We start from the raw sequence: 16,804 nt of genomic DNA, 5'->3' as shown, positions 1-16,804 counted from the left end.
GTCATCTGCAAACTTACTAACCATGCCTTCTAAATTCTCATCCAATTCATTAATATAAAAAACAAATAACAGCGGACCCAGCACCAATCCCTGAGGCACACCGCTGGTTACAGGCCTCCAGTTTGAAAAACAACCCTTTACAACTGCCCTCTGTCTTCTGAGATCAAGCCAATTTCGTATCCATTTAGATATCTCACCCTGGATCCTGTGAGATTTAACCTTATACAACAACCTACCATACGGTATCTTGTCAAAGGCCTTGCTAAAGTCCATGTAGACAACATCAACTGCACTGCTCTCATCTACCTTCTTGGCTATCCTTTCAAAAAACTCAATCGAATTTGTGACTCACTGCCATTTGGACTCACTGCCTCACATCTTTTTAAGAAAACTATCCAGTTCACGTTGCTGGAGAATTAGACAGTTTTACTTGCGATAGTGATTCAAAATGTCCTGAAAAAGCTTCCATATACTATGGAAGACTGGGGGTGAAATGTAATGCTCCCAGATGTAGGTTATGGGGTAGGGAGCATTATATTGGGTGAGAAGTACAGTATGGGAACCCTGTCAACTTTCCCTCTTCTCCCCAATTTATATCCAGTGCAGGAAAGCTTGCAGATGTGCCACCCCCTCCTCCTCCACCACCCCCCCCCCCCCCCCCCCAATTGCATCCTAGTTCTTTGTGTGCATGAAGTGCCATAAGATTGCGACTCGCAGCTAGCTGTTTTCTCGCTCGTTCAGCACTTAAATTTTTTTTGTAAGATTGCACCCAATACCTGTTCACTTTGAAGGAGTAATTTGTGATATCAAGCAGCCAAAATGGAGCAGCTACAACTGTGTCCCATAAAATACTTTCACTTTGTATCTATTGGATATCTCTCTAAAAATTCAAATATATATCAAATAGGTTGCATAGTTCCACATTTCCAATGAGGGTTATTTTGCATAAACTAGCAGCTTTGGTGTGCATTATCTGTTCTATCTTCCTTGACCAAAGGTGAGTAAGAATAGGGTGGTGGGGTGGAGATCACAGAATGGTGGGGTTGGATGCAAAGGGTATCCTCCACATCTGTCACACTGCTGCTGTACTGTATATGTACATAAGTCATTGAAGATGGCAGGACATGTTGAGGTAGCAGTTAATAAAACATATAGTATTTTAGGCTTTATTAGAACAAATAACAAAGAAAATTACAGCACAGCAACAGGTCCTTTGGCCCTCCAAGCCTGTATTGACCGTGCTGCCTGACTGAACTAAAACTCCTACCCTTCCGGGGACCATATCCCTCTATTGCCATCCTATTTATGTATTTGTCAAGACGTCCCTTAAAAGTCACTATCGTATCGGCTTCTACTACCTCCTCCAGTTGTGAGTTCCAGGCACCCACCACGCTCTTTGTGAAAAACACGCCTCGTACATCTCCTTTAAACAGTACCCCTCACACCTTAAACCTATGCTCCCAAGTAATTGACTCTTCTGCCATGGGAAAAGCTTCTGATTATCCACTCTGTCCAAGCCCCTCATGATCTTATAGACTTCTATCAGGTTGTCCCTCAACCTTCGTAGTTCCAGTGAGAACAAACCAAGTTTCTCCAACCTCTCCTCGTTGCTAATGCCCTCCATGCCAGGCAACATCCTGGTAAATTTTTCTGTACCCTCTCCAAAGCCTCCAAATCCTTCTGGTAGTGTGGCAACCAGAAATGAACACTATATTGCAAGTGTGGCCTAATTAAGGTTCTATAAAGCTGCAAAATGACTTGCCAATTTTTAAACTCAATGCCCCAGCCCGTGAAGGCAAGCATGCTGTACGCCTTCTTGACTACCTTCTCCACCTGCATTGCCACTTTCAGTGACCTGTATACCTGTACACCCAGATGCCCTTGCCTATCAATACTCTTAATTCTGCCTTTTACTGTATATTCCACATTTGTCCTGATTAAACTCTATCTGCCATTTCTCCACCCATGTCTCCATCCAATCTATATCCTCTGATAGTCCTCATCGCAATCCGCAAATCCACCAACCTTTGTGTCATCTGCAAACTTATTAAGCAAACCAGTTACATTTTCCTCCAAATCATTTATATATGTTACAAACAGCAAAGATCCCAGCGCTGATCCCTGAGGAACACCACTTGTCACAGCCCTCCATTCAGAAACGTACCCATCTACTACTACCCTCTGTCTTCTTTGAGTGAGTCAGTTTCTGTATTCACCTTGCCAGCTCACCTCTGATTCCTTGCGACTTCACCTTCTGCACAGTCTGCCATGAAGGACCTTCTCAAAGGCCTTACTGAAGTCCATGTAAATAATATCCACTGTGCTACCCTCATCAATCACCTTCATCACTTCCTCGAAAAACTCGATCAAGTTAGTGAGACACGACCTCTCCTTCACAAAACCATGTTGCCTTTCGCTAATACATCCACTTATTTCCAAGTGCCTCAAAGAATCCTCTCCAATAATTTCCTTACTATTGACATAAGGCTCACTGGACTGTAATTACCTGAATTATTCTTGCTACCCTTCTTAAACAAAGGAACAACATTGATATTCTCCAATCCTCTGGGACCTCCCCTGTAGTAGTCATGATGTGGAGATGCCGGCGTTGGACTAGGGTAAACACTGTAAGGAGTCTGACGGTACCAGGTTTAAGTCCAACCGATTTGTTTGATAGTAAACTCACAAGCTTTTGAGGTTAAACTCTTCGTCAGGTGAATGGAGAGTTCTGGCCTCAGACAGATTCGCATTCTAATCAGTAATCTGTAAACTGTCTGTGCTTTATATGCTCTGTCTGAGGCCAGAACTCTCCATTCACTTGATGAAGAGTTTAACCTCGAAAGCTTGTGAGCTTACTAGCAAATAAATTGGTTGGACTTAAACCTGGTGTTGTCAGACTTCTTACAGTGTTGACCTCCCCTATATCCGGTGAGGATACAAAGATTTCTCTCAAGGCCCCAGCAATTTCTTCTCTCACCTCTCTCAGTATTCTGGGGTATATCCCATCAGTTCCTGGGTACATTGAGTACAAGAATAAGGAGATGTGACATTAGTATACCTTTAAATGTACTCAGCAAGCAAAGTTGTAAGCAAGCTTTTTCAGTTTTTCTCATTGTTGCTGGGCTATCTATGAGCATCTTTTTATTGCTGCTTAAGTGAGGATTTGTTTATTTTTACTGGGATGTTTATGGATCTTCATTGTTAGAAGAAAAGCTGGTTGGCAGGTCAGGTGATAGGAGTTTTTTTTCATCTCCAGTTTGGAGCTGCGGGTTTGAGTTTTAGTTTAAGGGGCATCAAGCTGAAAATAAATCTCTATCTCTCCCTGGCTTTGGAAATTCTGTGGGTTAGCTAAAAGCAAGGTCTTGTCTTTCTGAAGGGGGAAATTGGCAGTTGGTAGCTTGGTGTTTTGGGAAGCTATTCTATTTCAAAATGTTCTGAGTCTGTGCAGAGAACTGCAGACTCCACCCAAAGGTCTCATGTCCAATATCACATGAGCGTTAGTCTTTGCTGTGTTAAACTGTGAAAAGAGTCTTTTGTCTAAGGGATTGGTTTGATTGGAACTCATTAGATATATTTGTTAAGAGTTATACATTGGTTAATATCCACCAGGCATTGGGCAGTGCCAAGGGGGTAGGGCCTGAGGGTTGGGACCTACTAGGGGTGAGGTCAGACCAGGGCAGCTGGTCGTTGGGGGGCAGGGTCAGGGTGCTGTGCACTCTGCATTGGCGATCAGTATGGAGAGGGAGGGGGACCCACTGCTATTCTGCATTGGGATTGATGTAGGGAAGGAGGGGGGAACTGCTGTCGCTCTGCATTGGGGTTGGTGTGCAGAGGGAGGCAGATGATCGGGGCTGGCCATGGGGGCAATGGTGGTTTGGATAGCTGATCATGAGGGAGGTCAGGCAGCCAATTGCGGGGAGGGGGTCAGATGGCTGATCGCAGGGGTGGGGGGCTAGAAATGGAGGGATCAATCGAGTGAGTGGAGGGGTCGTGATTGGCCATGGGCCCCTGCAGTAGCTGGAGGGGGGGAGGCTGGTTGCTTTGTAGAGGCCATGGAGGCAGTCTGAGAGTAACAGAGGCTGAGTGGCAGGTCTCTACTGCTAGAGACCTACACGTGCGCAATGACGCACTCTACTACTCTCAGCCTGCATTTGGGCTACTTAAGCCCTGCCCTTCCCCCTACAGGCAAGGAATTGTTTCTGCTGTTTTTTCATATACTGAGTGGATAAGATAGCAGATTTGAACTCGCCCAAAAAACGGATCTGAAACACCCGTTTTTCCACCTGTCCTGGACTTAAATTTTTTTTGATAAACTCATCTCCTGTGACTCAATGACCAACAGGCTTTTGGAAACCTTAGGCCCGGATCTCACGCAGCATCTTTTTATCTTAATTTTTTTTACACCAAAGGTAGGCTGAACAGCCTTGCCTTAGTGGGGCAGAATTGTATTAACACTTTATACATAAGCTAAGAAGAATAATTCTGACTATCGTGCTGGCACAGCAATATAATGGATTATGAAAAATGTATTTACATTAGCTCTTGTTCTCGTAGGTTCATGCAATCAATAAATATAATCCTCCGCCTCAAGTGGTAGCTGCCAGCGATCACATGACTCACATTATGTACAGTTTTCAGCAGAGCCAGAGGATCTATGACAGGTGTGTACCATGTCCTTGACTGAAAATGTGTTCTTCACCTGTAGAGGGTGCTTAAACATTGCAAAATATGAAGCCTGAGGACTGGAACTTGAAGTAGTCTAAACTTTTAATGCTTGTGCTCATTGAAATACCTCCTCCACTTTTAGATGGTGCTCCATTTTGTTTTTATGAAGTAGTTTGGGTTACTACATTTCACAATAAATGTAGTAAGGCATAGTCAGGTGGCTTTTGAAACATTCCAAGTCTGATTTGCCTAGTGCAGCACTGTTGAGGATCTTGTGTACTTCCCGACAACCAATGTCGACTATAACATTTTCAATGCTTTCTCCAAGTTTCTCAGCACAAAAGGTGTATTTTCCAACATTATACATTCCATCTATGCTGTGGCTGACATCTTTTCAAGATTTTATATTTTAATTTATTGGAGAATTGTTTAAGGAACAGGAAACTTTAGGTTGTTTTTAGAAAGATTAATTTAGATAGCTGTTGACTTTCTTTATCCGTATATAACTTGTCATTAGGCATTTATTAAGTGCCAGGGTCCGGCTATTTCAGAAACAAAAAGAAAATTATGCGCTAATATCTTGCTTTCATGCTATTGGGACATCCTAAGTGCTTTTCAGTTGGTGAAGTTCTTTTTCAAGCATAGTCTCTATTTAAATATGAGGAAAGTGGTAGTCAGTTATCATAAAGCAAAATCTCACAATGCAGATTGATCAGATAATTGTTTTTGTCTTTGACGATGTTGGCTAAGGGCTAAGAACTGAAGAGGACATATATTTTTGTTCATTATTGCCAAATTAAAGTCAAGGCCCTGAGAGTTTTCACCGATTTCCTGGTGCATTTCTGCCTTAAGCCCACTTGGAATGCAGTGGGAGAATTGGGCAGATGCATGTAAATTATATTCAAAAGAAGGGAATATGCCCTCTTTCATTTGCACCCTTAGAGTAGAAGCGGGGGAGGGCGGGGTTGGTTGCGATGGTGGGTCAAGCTTTTTTATTAATAGATAAAATTTGTTTGTTTGACTAGTCCCAACATTTGTATCACTCTGATTGAGTGATGTGCAGCATTAATAGGAACATAGCAACTGGAGGAGGCCATTCAGCTAACCCCTTACCCTCAGTCTCTTTTGTTGTTCAGTTAGATTTGGTTCTGTAACCTTTAATACCTTTACTGAAAAATAAACTTTAAACTCAGTTTGAAATTTTGAACTGACCATTCTGTAACACATTTCACATGTTTAAGAACATAAGAACATAAGAAATAGGAGCGGGAGTAGGCCATCTAGCCCCTCGAGCCTGCCCCGCCATTCAATAAGATCATGGCTGATCTGTCGTGGCTCAGTTCCACATTCCCGCCCTCTCCCCATAACCCTTAATCCCCTTGCCTATCAAAAACCTGTCAACCCGCGTCTTAAAAATATTGAGCGAGGCAGCCTCCTCTACTTCAACGGGCAGAGAATTCCAGAGATTCACCACCCTTTGAGTGAAGAAGTTCCTCCTCAACTCCGTTCTAAACCGCCCCCCCTTTATCTTGAGGCTGTGCCCTCTAGTCCTACTGTCCTTTCTGAGCGGGAAGAGCCTCTCCACCTCTATCCTATCCACCCCATTCAACATCTTATACGTCTCAATGAGATCTCCCCTCATCCTTCTAAACTCCAACGAGTACAAGCCTAGTTTATTCAGCCTCTCCTCATAGTTCAACCCCTCAACTCTGGAATCAGCCTAGTAAACCTCCTCTGCACTCCCTCCAAGGCCAAAATATCCTTGCGTAAGTGCGGCGACCAAAACTGCACACAGTACTCCAGTTGTGGCCTCACCAGTGCCCTATATAGCTGCAGCAAGACCTCCCTACTTTTATATTCAATCCCCCTCGCTATGAAGGCCAGCATCCTATTTGCCTTCCTGACCATCTGCTGCACCTGCGGGCTGGGTTTTTGCGACTCATGCACAAGGACCCCGAGGTCCCTCTGCACCGTCGCATGCTGCAGTTTTTCGCCACGTAAGTAATAGTCCTTCCTACCATTCTTCCTACCAAAGTGGACAACCTCACATTTGCCAACATTAAATTCCATTTGCCAGTTCCTGGCCCATTTGCCCAGCCTATCTAGATCCTTCTGCAGATTCTCCACACCCTCCGCACAATTTGCCGTTCCACCAATCTTGGTGTCATCAGCAAATTTCGACACCATACACTCGGTTCCCTCCTCCAGATCATCTATATAAATGGTGAATAGCTGAGGCCCCAGCACCGACCCCTGGGGCACTCCACTAGTCACTAACCGCCAATCCGAATAGCACCCATTGACCCCCATTCTCTGCCTCCTATTTGACTGCCAATCCTCTATCCACGCTAACACCCTACCCCCAACTCCATGCCCCCTGACCTTCTGTAATAACCTCTTGTGAGGCACCTTGTCAAACGCCTTCTGAAAATCAAGAAACACCACATCCACCGGCTGTCCTCTATCCACCGCCCTAGACACATCCTCATAGAACTCCAATAAATTCGTCAGACACGACTTCCCCTTAACGAAACAATGCTGCGTCTGCTCTACCAAACAATTCTCCTCAAGATGCCTCGCTATTTTCTCCTTGATCACGGTTTGCTGTCTGAGCAAGAGTGTTTTCTATACAATGTGATGGAGGTATTAAAAATACTGATTTTTGAGTGACACATATAATTTGAGTGCAACTAGTCAACAGCTATTTTCTTCTATCTATTCTTGATTCTATTTCTCTCTTGAGAGATCATCCACTGCAGGGAAGGCATAGCTATGGAACAGGGTTTCTAATGCTTTGTCCAAACCACCTTAACTACTGACTGAAACTATGTGAAGAGAAAACAGATGTCTTCTTTCTTAAATCCATTGCTTTTTATTCTTCAAAAATTCCCATTCAGGAATGAGTAGTTTAGTTTTCTTTGTAAAACAACTGTTTCTCCCAGCTGCACACAATTATCAGTGCCTCAAATGCACAGTAAAAATGCACTTTTAACCTCTGACTGACCTGTCAACTGTTATATATTGCCCGTGTTTTATGGCTCTTAATTCTAGATTTACTTGGTCCTGAACCATTTCTCAAGATTTTTATTATTTATTTAGAAAATGCAAATCACTGAAGGCAAGCGATAGCCTTCTCATTTGCTGACTTTAAGGTGATTGGTGCACCACTTAGTTTGTAGAGGGACACTCCTTGATAATATGCAGAATTTGTCTTTCCACAAGTGCATAAAGAGTTTGTACTGAGGTCCCAGTGGTGGAGGTTGGCTACACAGGGGCCCTGGACTATCCTGAACCTATTTAGCAGGGACTATTCTCGCCGTGGTAGTTCAAAGCCTGCCATTCAACAGATGGGGTCTGTCATAAGGAACTTGTTAGTAATTTCCTGTGTTTCCCATTCCTTGATCCAAAGGATGTCTGCTAGTAGATCTTGCTCAGACAGGATGCTCCAGTTGGGATGTCGAGTTGTAAGACAGGCAGCAGGTGGTTGAGCAAGTCACTATGGAGTGGTAAGTGGGGCGCAGCACGAATGGTTTCAGTCAGCTTGTAAGTTTTTGACAGTTGGCAGATGTGTAGTAGAGTGATATTTGCAAGGACAGGAAACGGAACAAGGGTGTTGAAATGAGAGTTCCAGTTACACTGTGCATTGTTGCATTTCATTCAGTGTCAAGATGGTGGAGAATCTCTGGTCTCCCTCAGCATTTTCCTTCATGGCAGAAAATGGCATGGCATTCTCTGATCCCACCGTTGTCAATGGGAATTCCCATTGAAACTACCCCACGCTGCTTGGAAACCCAAAGCAGGGTGTGTGTCACTGGTAGGACCAGAGAATCCCACCAGGTTGAATGGCTAGAGAATTCCAGCCGATGTGTATATATGGTGACCTTTGCCAGACAGAGGCACTCCTCAGCTGTGGAATATGTTAGGACATGTGCTGAGATCTGGAGTGTTGTGGTAGCAGCACCCCATGTCGATCCAGCAAGTTTGGCTAGGAGATTACTTCTGACTTTGACTTTTTTTGCTGCTCCCAGAAGGTCTGAGTTCTATCTAGAGTCACTCCCAAGTATGTTGGGTTCAGATCATGCTTTAGTCTCTGGCCATCTGTGTAGGTATGGGATTGTGGAAATGGAATACACTGCATATTGATTTAGAGAGATTTAACATGAGGTGCAGCAGTCTATTAACTTTGCCAAAAAAGAATTGTATATCGACATGGGTGAGATCTGGGATCTGATTCAGAGTGCAGAAGAATGGAGTTTGGGTGGCACAACAGATGTCGTCACCATAGATGAACTTGTGGGACATGGTTGTTGGCAGGTCATTTGTATTTACCTTGAACATAGTTGAAGCTAGCACAGAGCCCAGTGGTAGTTAGTTGGCCTGTCTTTTCCATGGACTCCCCCCCCTGCCCAACGTGGACTATGAATCTTTAGTTGCGAATGAGTGTTTCAACAACTGTTCTGATCTAAGTTGGAAGCATTCTTGATAATTTTAAGAACAGGCCACTGTGCCTGTAAGTTGTCAAGAGTTTTGAGATCCAGCAGCACTATGTCTGTCTTCAGGTTCTTTTGGAAGGTATTTTCAGTGTTGGTGCCAGAACATCTCTGGTGATGGTCACACAGTCAACTGCTTTTTATAGGTTTACATAACTTCTTAGTTTCTCCTCAAGTGAAACTCCACTAAACAGTATTATCTCTGCTGTTTATTCCAAACTTTCTTCACTTCATTCCTTGCATGATCTGCAAACTGAAGGAAAACCTGTCTCAGGACAATTTTGATTGAAATTTCGGTAGAAACTGAGGTCAGCAAATTGGCTGCAGATCATCAAAAGGCCTATCAATGCATCTCAGTAACCAAGTTCCTCTTCTGTTCAGAGCCAAAACCATCTTCCTGAGCGTATGTTGTGCCTCACGCCTCCAATGCAGGTGTGACATGTAGTGATTGACAGTTCAAAATTAATTACATGCAATGCTGATATATCAACCAGGCTCTAATGTTGAATTACCTTGGCAGAAGTATTAAGGCTCATCCATCAACAAAATACTTCAGAATGCAACGGTGAGTGTGATTGATTCCACTGTCAGCCTGTGCTTTTGAGAAACTGACATTTTCTGACGGACGTGGGTAAGCAGGAACTACAAAATTGGGTGACTGCTGATCATATTCAGTTGAGATGGACTGCATTCACTATGATGCTAACAGCCAAATCAAACTCTAGCCTTGGTCCGTGGACCTGGCAGTGACCTTAGGGACTGGTTGAACAACAACCTTCAAATCAGAAATTATGGCTGTGACTCTCCCATCGCGACCGCAACTCTTCTGTCAGGTCGCGGTAGGAGATGTGCGTTGCCAGCCTTGAACAGAGATTTGCGCAAGTGCCGAGAACGCATGTGCATCAATCAGAGCTGGCAAACAGTCGCCGGTCAGACCACGCTGGAAACCGACGGGAATGCAGGTAAGTTATTTGAATTTTTTTTAATGTTTTAGGTATGTCTATTAGTTAATTATCGAGACCTTTGAGGTTCCGATTGAATCTCCCATCCTGCCAGGAGTACTTCATTTCGGGGGGGCGTCTAGAGTAGCTCCCTACGTTCGGGGAATAGTGAGAGACCCTGCTGGAATGAAAGGGGGTGGCAATCGGGGTCTCCCAGGGGGGTGGGCAGTGGCGGTGGTGCCCCCTGGGCAAGGGCACCCTGGCACTGCCCAAGGGGCAAAATGTCCATGTCCAGGGGGCATCTTGGCACTGCCCATTGGGCAGTGCCAAGGGAGTGGGGCCTATTGTGGGCAGGGCCTAACAGTGATTGGTGGGGGTAGGGTTTCCCGCTGCCATTCTGCAGGCAGAATTGGCCTGGAATGGAGAGAGGGCAGCGATTGGTGCGGGCTGGGAGGGGTGGTCTGCTGGGGGGAGGGGCCTGCCTCCAAAGGTGTCTAACCTTGGGGAGCGGGGGGGAGTCGCCACTGGTTGGGGGGCGGGGGGGTGGACTGTATATCAGGGTGCTCCCGAACGGGGGTGTGGGGGTGTCAGGGCTGGCCTAGGAATTGTTGTGGGGGCTGCGATCGGGTTGTGGGGGTGGCTGGAGGGGCAGCTCTGCGGGGGTCCCGGACTGGCCAGCAAATGGGGAGTCTGACAGATCAGGATCACTGCGCATGCACAGACCTCCAGAACTGTCAAACTCCGGTGCAAATAGGCCCCACCCTCCCTGGGTTTTTCATGAGATTCACGGCTGAAATCTCTGCAGTGGACAGAGTGCAGGAGAATCAGATCTGAAGCTGAACTGACGAAACAGTCGGGATTTAGAACAGTGTTCCTGCCATTCCAGCACTTTTGGAAGAATCGCCCCATGTCTTCAACAACCAGTTGCTGAGCCATTGCCATTTTGCTAAAGGAAACCTCTAGTGACCAGTACTATAGGACTAGCATTGTCAACTAACAGGAAACAATTTTACCAACAAACACAAAAACATTTTTGGCTCCATTACTTTCCAGTCTAACATTTATTCTTCTAATCCATAACAAGCCGATGTGCTGTCCATAGTGTTATGAAATAGTTGTCTGATCCATTGATTAGCTTCACAAACAACTTAGTCATCTTTCCTATTAACTAACAGCAGAAATGTGGCAGTATTGCCTAATATCATTGCATTGCAACATTTGCCCAAGTACAAAAACTCTTGATGGTGGGCCAGCAGGTCTTTTCTTGCTCTGCATATGGAGCTCCTCCTCACTGTGCTCTGTGACTTGCCTGCTGTTTAGCTCAGTAACTGCAGCCTATGCTTGGCTTACTGATATTGGTGAGAGGGGTGCTGGCCCTGCAGCTTCAGGTTGACAGTGATAGAAGAATGACTAATGTAGAAATGCTGTCCCAAGAGGCGTCTTCAAACAGAGCTTACATTACAAGTTGCTTACCAGTTAAGGGACTGCATCTCTTTAATTTTCCTGGTAGCGTTAAATTACTTAACTTTGATATGGACCTAAGCTTACTATGAGTATGTAATTGGAGCTGAATCTGGGAATTTGCAGAAAATTAACTTCGCTTGAAACCAGTCAGCCTGGTTCACTCAACATAGATGTTTCACCGACTTCTCTGCTCCCAGAGAGTCTTTACTTTATGAGATACTCGAAACAATAATGCCGTATCAGACAATAAAATAAATGAGACAGCATAGGATCTGAATTGTGCTTAAACATTCATTAAAAAAAATCAAAACTTATTTACATCAATCAATACTTCTTTCAAACTCTGACAATAACTGACATCTGAAATGTTTCTGTGCATTTTCCTGGCTAAACACGATATTGAATAGCTTAGTTTTTATTTCCCTTCACCTCTTGGGACTCATCAGTTTCCTCGTGCAATTAGAAACTGAGCTGAGATTGTCAAAGTTTAGGAACTTCACCACCATGAACAAGAGAATGAAATTTAATCCACTCAGTCAGGATTTATATTCTAGAAATAAAAGGATAGTGTTCCTCAAGTACTTAATCATTCACTTTGCAGTAGAAAATATGGTTTGAAATGATTCTGAAGCTGTTTGATTAAATCCATCACACTGAGCACACGGAAGCCAAAACTCAGAGTAGAAACAGGACGATCTTTACGGGAGGAGATGGATTGCTTGCCAACACCCATAACCACTGAAAAGTCTGTTGGCAGTGTGCCAGTTAGAAACCCTGCCATCTCAAAGCATTAATACACTGGGGGCAGCCTTATTTGTTTCAGAATGGGACTTGTGTCCCCATTTGAGAGGAAGTCCCAGACTACAGAGTTAATTTGAATGGTAATCCCTGCAGTGTCAGGATTGATTAGTCGCCACTGCTGGTATTACATACAGGTAGTTTCTGGAGAAGAAGTGTTATGGATGCTAGACTTCAGGAAAATTTGAGGATTTTGTACTGGCCTATCTGGCAGACCCCAACAAGAGGAGGAGGTGAGTCGTGTTTTGGAGGTTGTGGTAGGAGGTTCAAATGGTAGGGCTATAGGATCTTGCGAAGGGAGGGGGGAATTGTCTCAGAGGGCACAGGGCATCCTCCAAAAGCGGTAATCACCCCTTTCCTGCCAGCAACCCATGCATTGAAGGCTGCCAGGCTGCACATCATGCCTTTTCCTCCCCTAATATGCCAAATAGGGGTGGAGGCAGAATTGAAGCCCTTAAATGTTGATTAATTATGTTTGTCTAAAAAGAAAGTAGGAAGTAGCATTTATATGGCATCTTTCAGGATATCCCAAAGTGCTTTACCATCACTTAAGTACTTTTAAAGAATAGCCATTGTATGATGTAGAAAATGTCGTAACCGTTTTACACACAGCAAAATCCTACAAATAGCAAGGAGATAAAGACCAGATAATCTATTTGATTGGGAGATAAATATTGTCCAGGACGAGGGAGAATTTCCTTCGCTTTTCTTCAAAATGATGCCATCAGACTGTTTGCACTCGGAAGTCATGGGACCTTTTATACTACAGAAGCCTCTATTTAATTTTTCATCCAGAAGGCGTTATATACATTAAAATCTTCCTAAATGTTCAGATCTCTTACTTTCCTGTTACTTCACTTGTGTCAAAAGTTCTGACAGGAGCTTTTTAAGAACCTGTAACTTGTTTTTCTCTGCAGCACCTTGCCTAATTTTGATATTCCATATCCCATGCTGGTTCTCGTGGGACCCCAGGCTTGTGGAAAGCGGGAGCTTGCTCACATGCTTTGCCAAGAATTCAGTGACTATTTTGGATACTGGTAAGTACAGACAAATAGTGATGGTTATTCATCAGTACCTCGTGAAATAGTAAGTAAATGACTTGTAAAAACAAATAAAAATGTTATTAATGGAACAATATCCTTCCATTTCATTGGTGTTCTATAGTAATCCAACAATATCTTTATAATGTTCAATGGGTAGAACAAAAAAAACAAAGAACATCCCAGCACGGGAAACAGGCCCAACGAGCCCGCGCCGCCGCATCTTCCCACACCTACCCCGCCCTGTGAATGGTGTTACAGTCATAGCAAGGTGTAGAGAAAGATCAACTTAATGCAAGGTAAGTCCATTCAAAAATCTGATGGCAGCAGGGAAGAAACTTCTTGAGTCAGTTGGTAGGTGACCTCAGACTTCTGTATCTTTTTCCCAACGGAAGAAGATGGAAGAGAGAATGTCTGGGGTGTGTGGGATCCTTAATTATGCTTGCTGCTTTGCTGAGGCAGTGGGAAGTGTAGCAGAGTCACTGGATGGGAGGCTGGTTTAGAGAATAGTGATTAAAGCTCACAATTATTAGCAAGTACAGCTGCAATAACCAAATATACTAATAGTTCTTGTGCACTCTTTGGCACTGTTGTGGGGAAATTTGAAGGTGGCCAATTATGTCTTAAACTATGACTCAAAACTCGCAAGGCAAATACCTCTGTGCAAAAACGCAACAAAATTTATTTAACTTAAAACAACACAATACAAACACACAGCTGACTGGAGACTTCCAAAGGATTAAACAGCTCTATGAATAGAGCTGCAAAAGATCTGAACTACAGAGTCAAATACAGATCAATTATACTTTATTCTAAACAATAATTTCTTCTTTCATTAGCTTAAAATCAATTTCATTTAGTAGGCATATAGCAATACAAACCTCTGTCAAGAACTTCAGCCAACCATAATAGCATGAAGATATCTTATTCATCCAACTAAGTCCGGACAGTCTCCCTTTTTGGCACTAACTACATCCCTGTTGCCTAGTAATGGCAGGTGCAACTGCAAGGTCAAAATGAATATTCCCACCCGCTCACTGCCAAGTTGAATAGATATGTGTTCCTGTGTCTAAAGGCATATCTATCCTTGTGTCTGGGCAGTGAATGCATCTATTCATAAATGTTGCATGATACGTACCTTCATAGGAATTCACCCGATAAGACTTGTTGACTAACTGGTTCCCAGACCTTTGGCTTTAAACAATTGACTTTTACCACCATGCCATTTGGTAACCTAGCTTGACTGAAGTGTACAATACATTAAAATACATTTGAAATTGCAGCATATATGTTTTAAAATCATAACCACTTGTTTTGATTAATCTATCATACATATTCACATATTGTAAAACTGCATTAGCTGGTCTAAGAATCATTGAACTCCTTACTAATTTCTTGTCCTCTTAAAGGCTGTATTCTGCTTATAAATCTTATTAACTGATTAGGAATCCCCTTTTAATTCAAGCAGGGCAGAGAAGGACAGAGTAATACAGAGCACGAGACCCTTTTCATCCCCACTCCTTTTCAAAGTTAATTTTTATTTGAAAAGTCTCAGTCCTAGTGTGTGGATAAGAGGAATTCAGACAATGACTATGATAAATTATCGAGGTAAACTCCTTTTGGTGCATGAACTGAGTCAGTTCTGGGTCAATGTAAAGTGATAAATTACACAACTGGAAAAAATTACACTTGTGGCACACCCACATATGTCAACTATATTAAAAAAATCTCATTTTGCTGAACAAAAAGACCTGAATGGCAGGGACAGTTGATCTGTGTTGATTGAATACTCTGCAAAGTTTATTTCTGAAGGTTAGGTTGTTTATCTGCTTCTTCTGAGTTTGTCATTTTCAAATCCTCATATTCCATCCCTCCTTCTTTTCATTCTCCTTATCTCTCTCCCTCTTTCTCTATCCGTCTTTCCTTTTTTCTCTCTTCCCTCCCAACTACCGAAATGGTACTAGTAAAAGAAACCAAAAAGCCACCAGCCTATTGTTAAAATCCTAACTGGTTCACTAATTCTTTTCTTGAAGGAGACCTGCTACCTTTACCAGGTCTAGCCTAGATATCACTCCAATTCCACACTAATGCGATTGACTCTTAACTGTCCTTAGTGGCCACTCTACACAGACTATAGAGAAACTCTGGTTGGATATTGTGTCTTTCTAGCAAGCCACTAAGCTGCAAGAAAATTGCTACTGTGGGCATTTACCAAAGTTTTTTGCCACCACTGCTCAGAGCAATTAGTGATAGGTAACAATTGCCGGCTTTGCCAGCCATATCTCTCCACCAAAGAAGAACTAAAAAACAATTGATAAGTGGTTCATTTTGAGCTGCTTCTTATCATTGCCTCGAACCTTGGATTAGAACCTTGGGTTAGGTACTTTGGCTTTGGAAGGTATCCTCAGTCTTTCAATCATTAAATATTTCCTGCACAGGGAACTGGAAAATATGAGGGAGAAAATGAATGTATAACAACATGTTATAACTTTTCCCACACAACAAAAACCTATAAATGTTCTCCAATGTAATGTATGCATCTTGAATATCACACAGTGGAGAAGATGGATTAATCTTGCCATGCCACATTATTGGAAAGTACAATAGTGGTTAACAATCCAGAAGTCAAAGACAGAAAGTATTAAATGTTTTATGAATTATTTACTATAAAATGAATAGAAGAAATATATTTGCAGCGTAACACTAGTCGAAAGAGAAAACATAAATATTCTAAGAAGCAAGTAAATAAAATGTATCAGATATATAGTATTAGGGTCTGGTACATAAAGAAAGAATTAACATGGGACCGAGTACAGTACCACCTACACAGCGATGTAAGAGAACACATGATTTGCATCTAGAGAGTTAGTGCAATGTTGAACAGAGCTGTGTGAAGAAGCAAGCATGGAGGTAGCTCTTAGCTTAGATCATTTCTGTACTTATGTGTATAGTTTCTAGTAATTAATACATACTTTTGAACTATCTGAGACAATGAATACCTTAATAAGACCTACCAAGCTATTCCCTATACCATACTACATGATGGCGGCAAAAGGAACAAATGAAAACCACACAGAGATTGCAGGAAAAAATTGAAATCCTGACCTGAAGAAAGGCTCAGACAATGAAGGCACAAAAAGTGATTGGCAGAAAAAAGTTTCATTGAAAGGCTTTGAAGCTGAAGGCAGAAATTAAATTCCTCCCTACAGTTGAATCCTGAGGAAGCTCAGGATGCAGAGTCAGCAGACCTAGCAGGAGTGAGCTAAAAATTTAAAATTCCTGTCCTGAGAAAAGTTAATACCACAGTGGTCAGAAATTACTGTTTAAACTACAGTCCAAGAAATCTAATTACTGAGTTAACGCCTGAACACGTGGCAGTTGAACTCACGCTAAACAAAGAAAATGA

The 16,804-nt window shown here is 42.9% G+C and overlaps 1 protein-coding gene across 1 annotated transcript in view; it reads left to right on the top strand.

The window, feature by feature from the left end:
- The window catches only part of lrguk (leucine-rich repeats and guanylate kinase domain containing), a 145,931-nt gene that overhangs the window by 29,930 nt on the left and 99,197 nt on the right, over positions 1-16,804 (top strand). The window contains exons 10-11 of the mRNA XM_080207899.1: positions 4,555-4,661; positions 13,276-13,395. Of these exons, the coding sequence (XP_080064025.1) occupies positions 4,555-4,661; positions 13,276-13,395 (227 nt within the window). The remainder of the gene's footprint in view (positions 1-4,554; positions 4,662-13,275; positions 13,396-16,804) is intronic.

This window comes from Carcharhinus amblyrhynchos, chromosome 19 (genome assembly GCF_965287045.1).
Source record: "Carcharhinus amblyrhynchos chromosome 19, sCarAmb.v2.hapA, whole genome shotgun sequence".
Classification (NCBI taxonomy): domain Eukaryota; kingdom Metazoa; phylum Chordata; class Chondrichthyes; order Carcharhiniformes; family Carcharhinidae; genus Carcharhinus; species Carcharhinus amblyrhynchos.
Note: the sequence above shows the minus strand (reverse complement) of the source record. Positions and strands in the feature narration are given on the sequence as shown.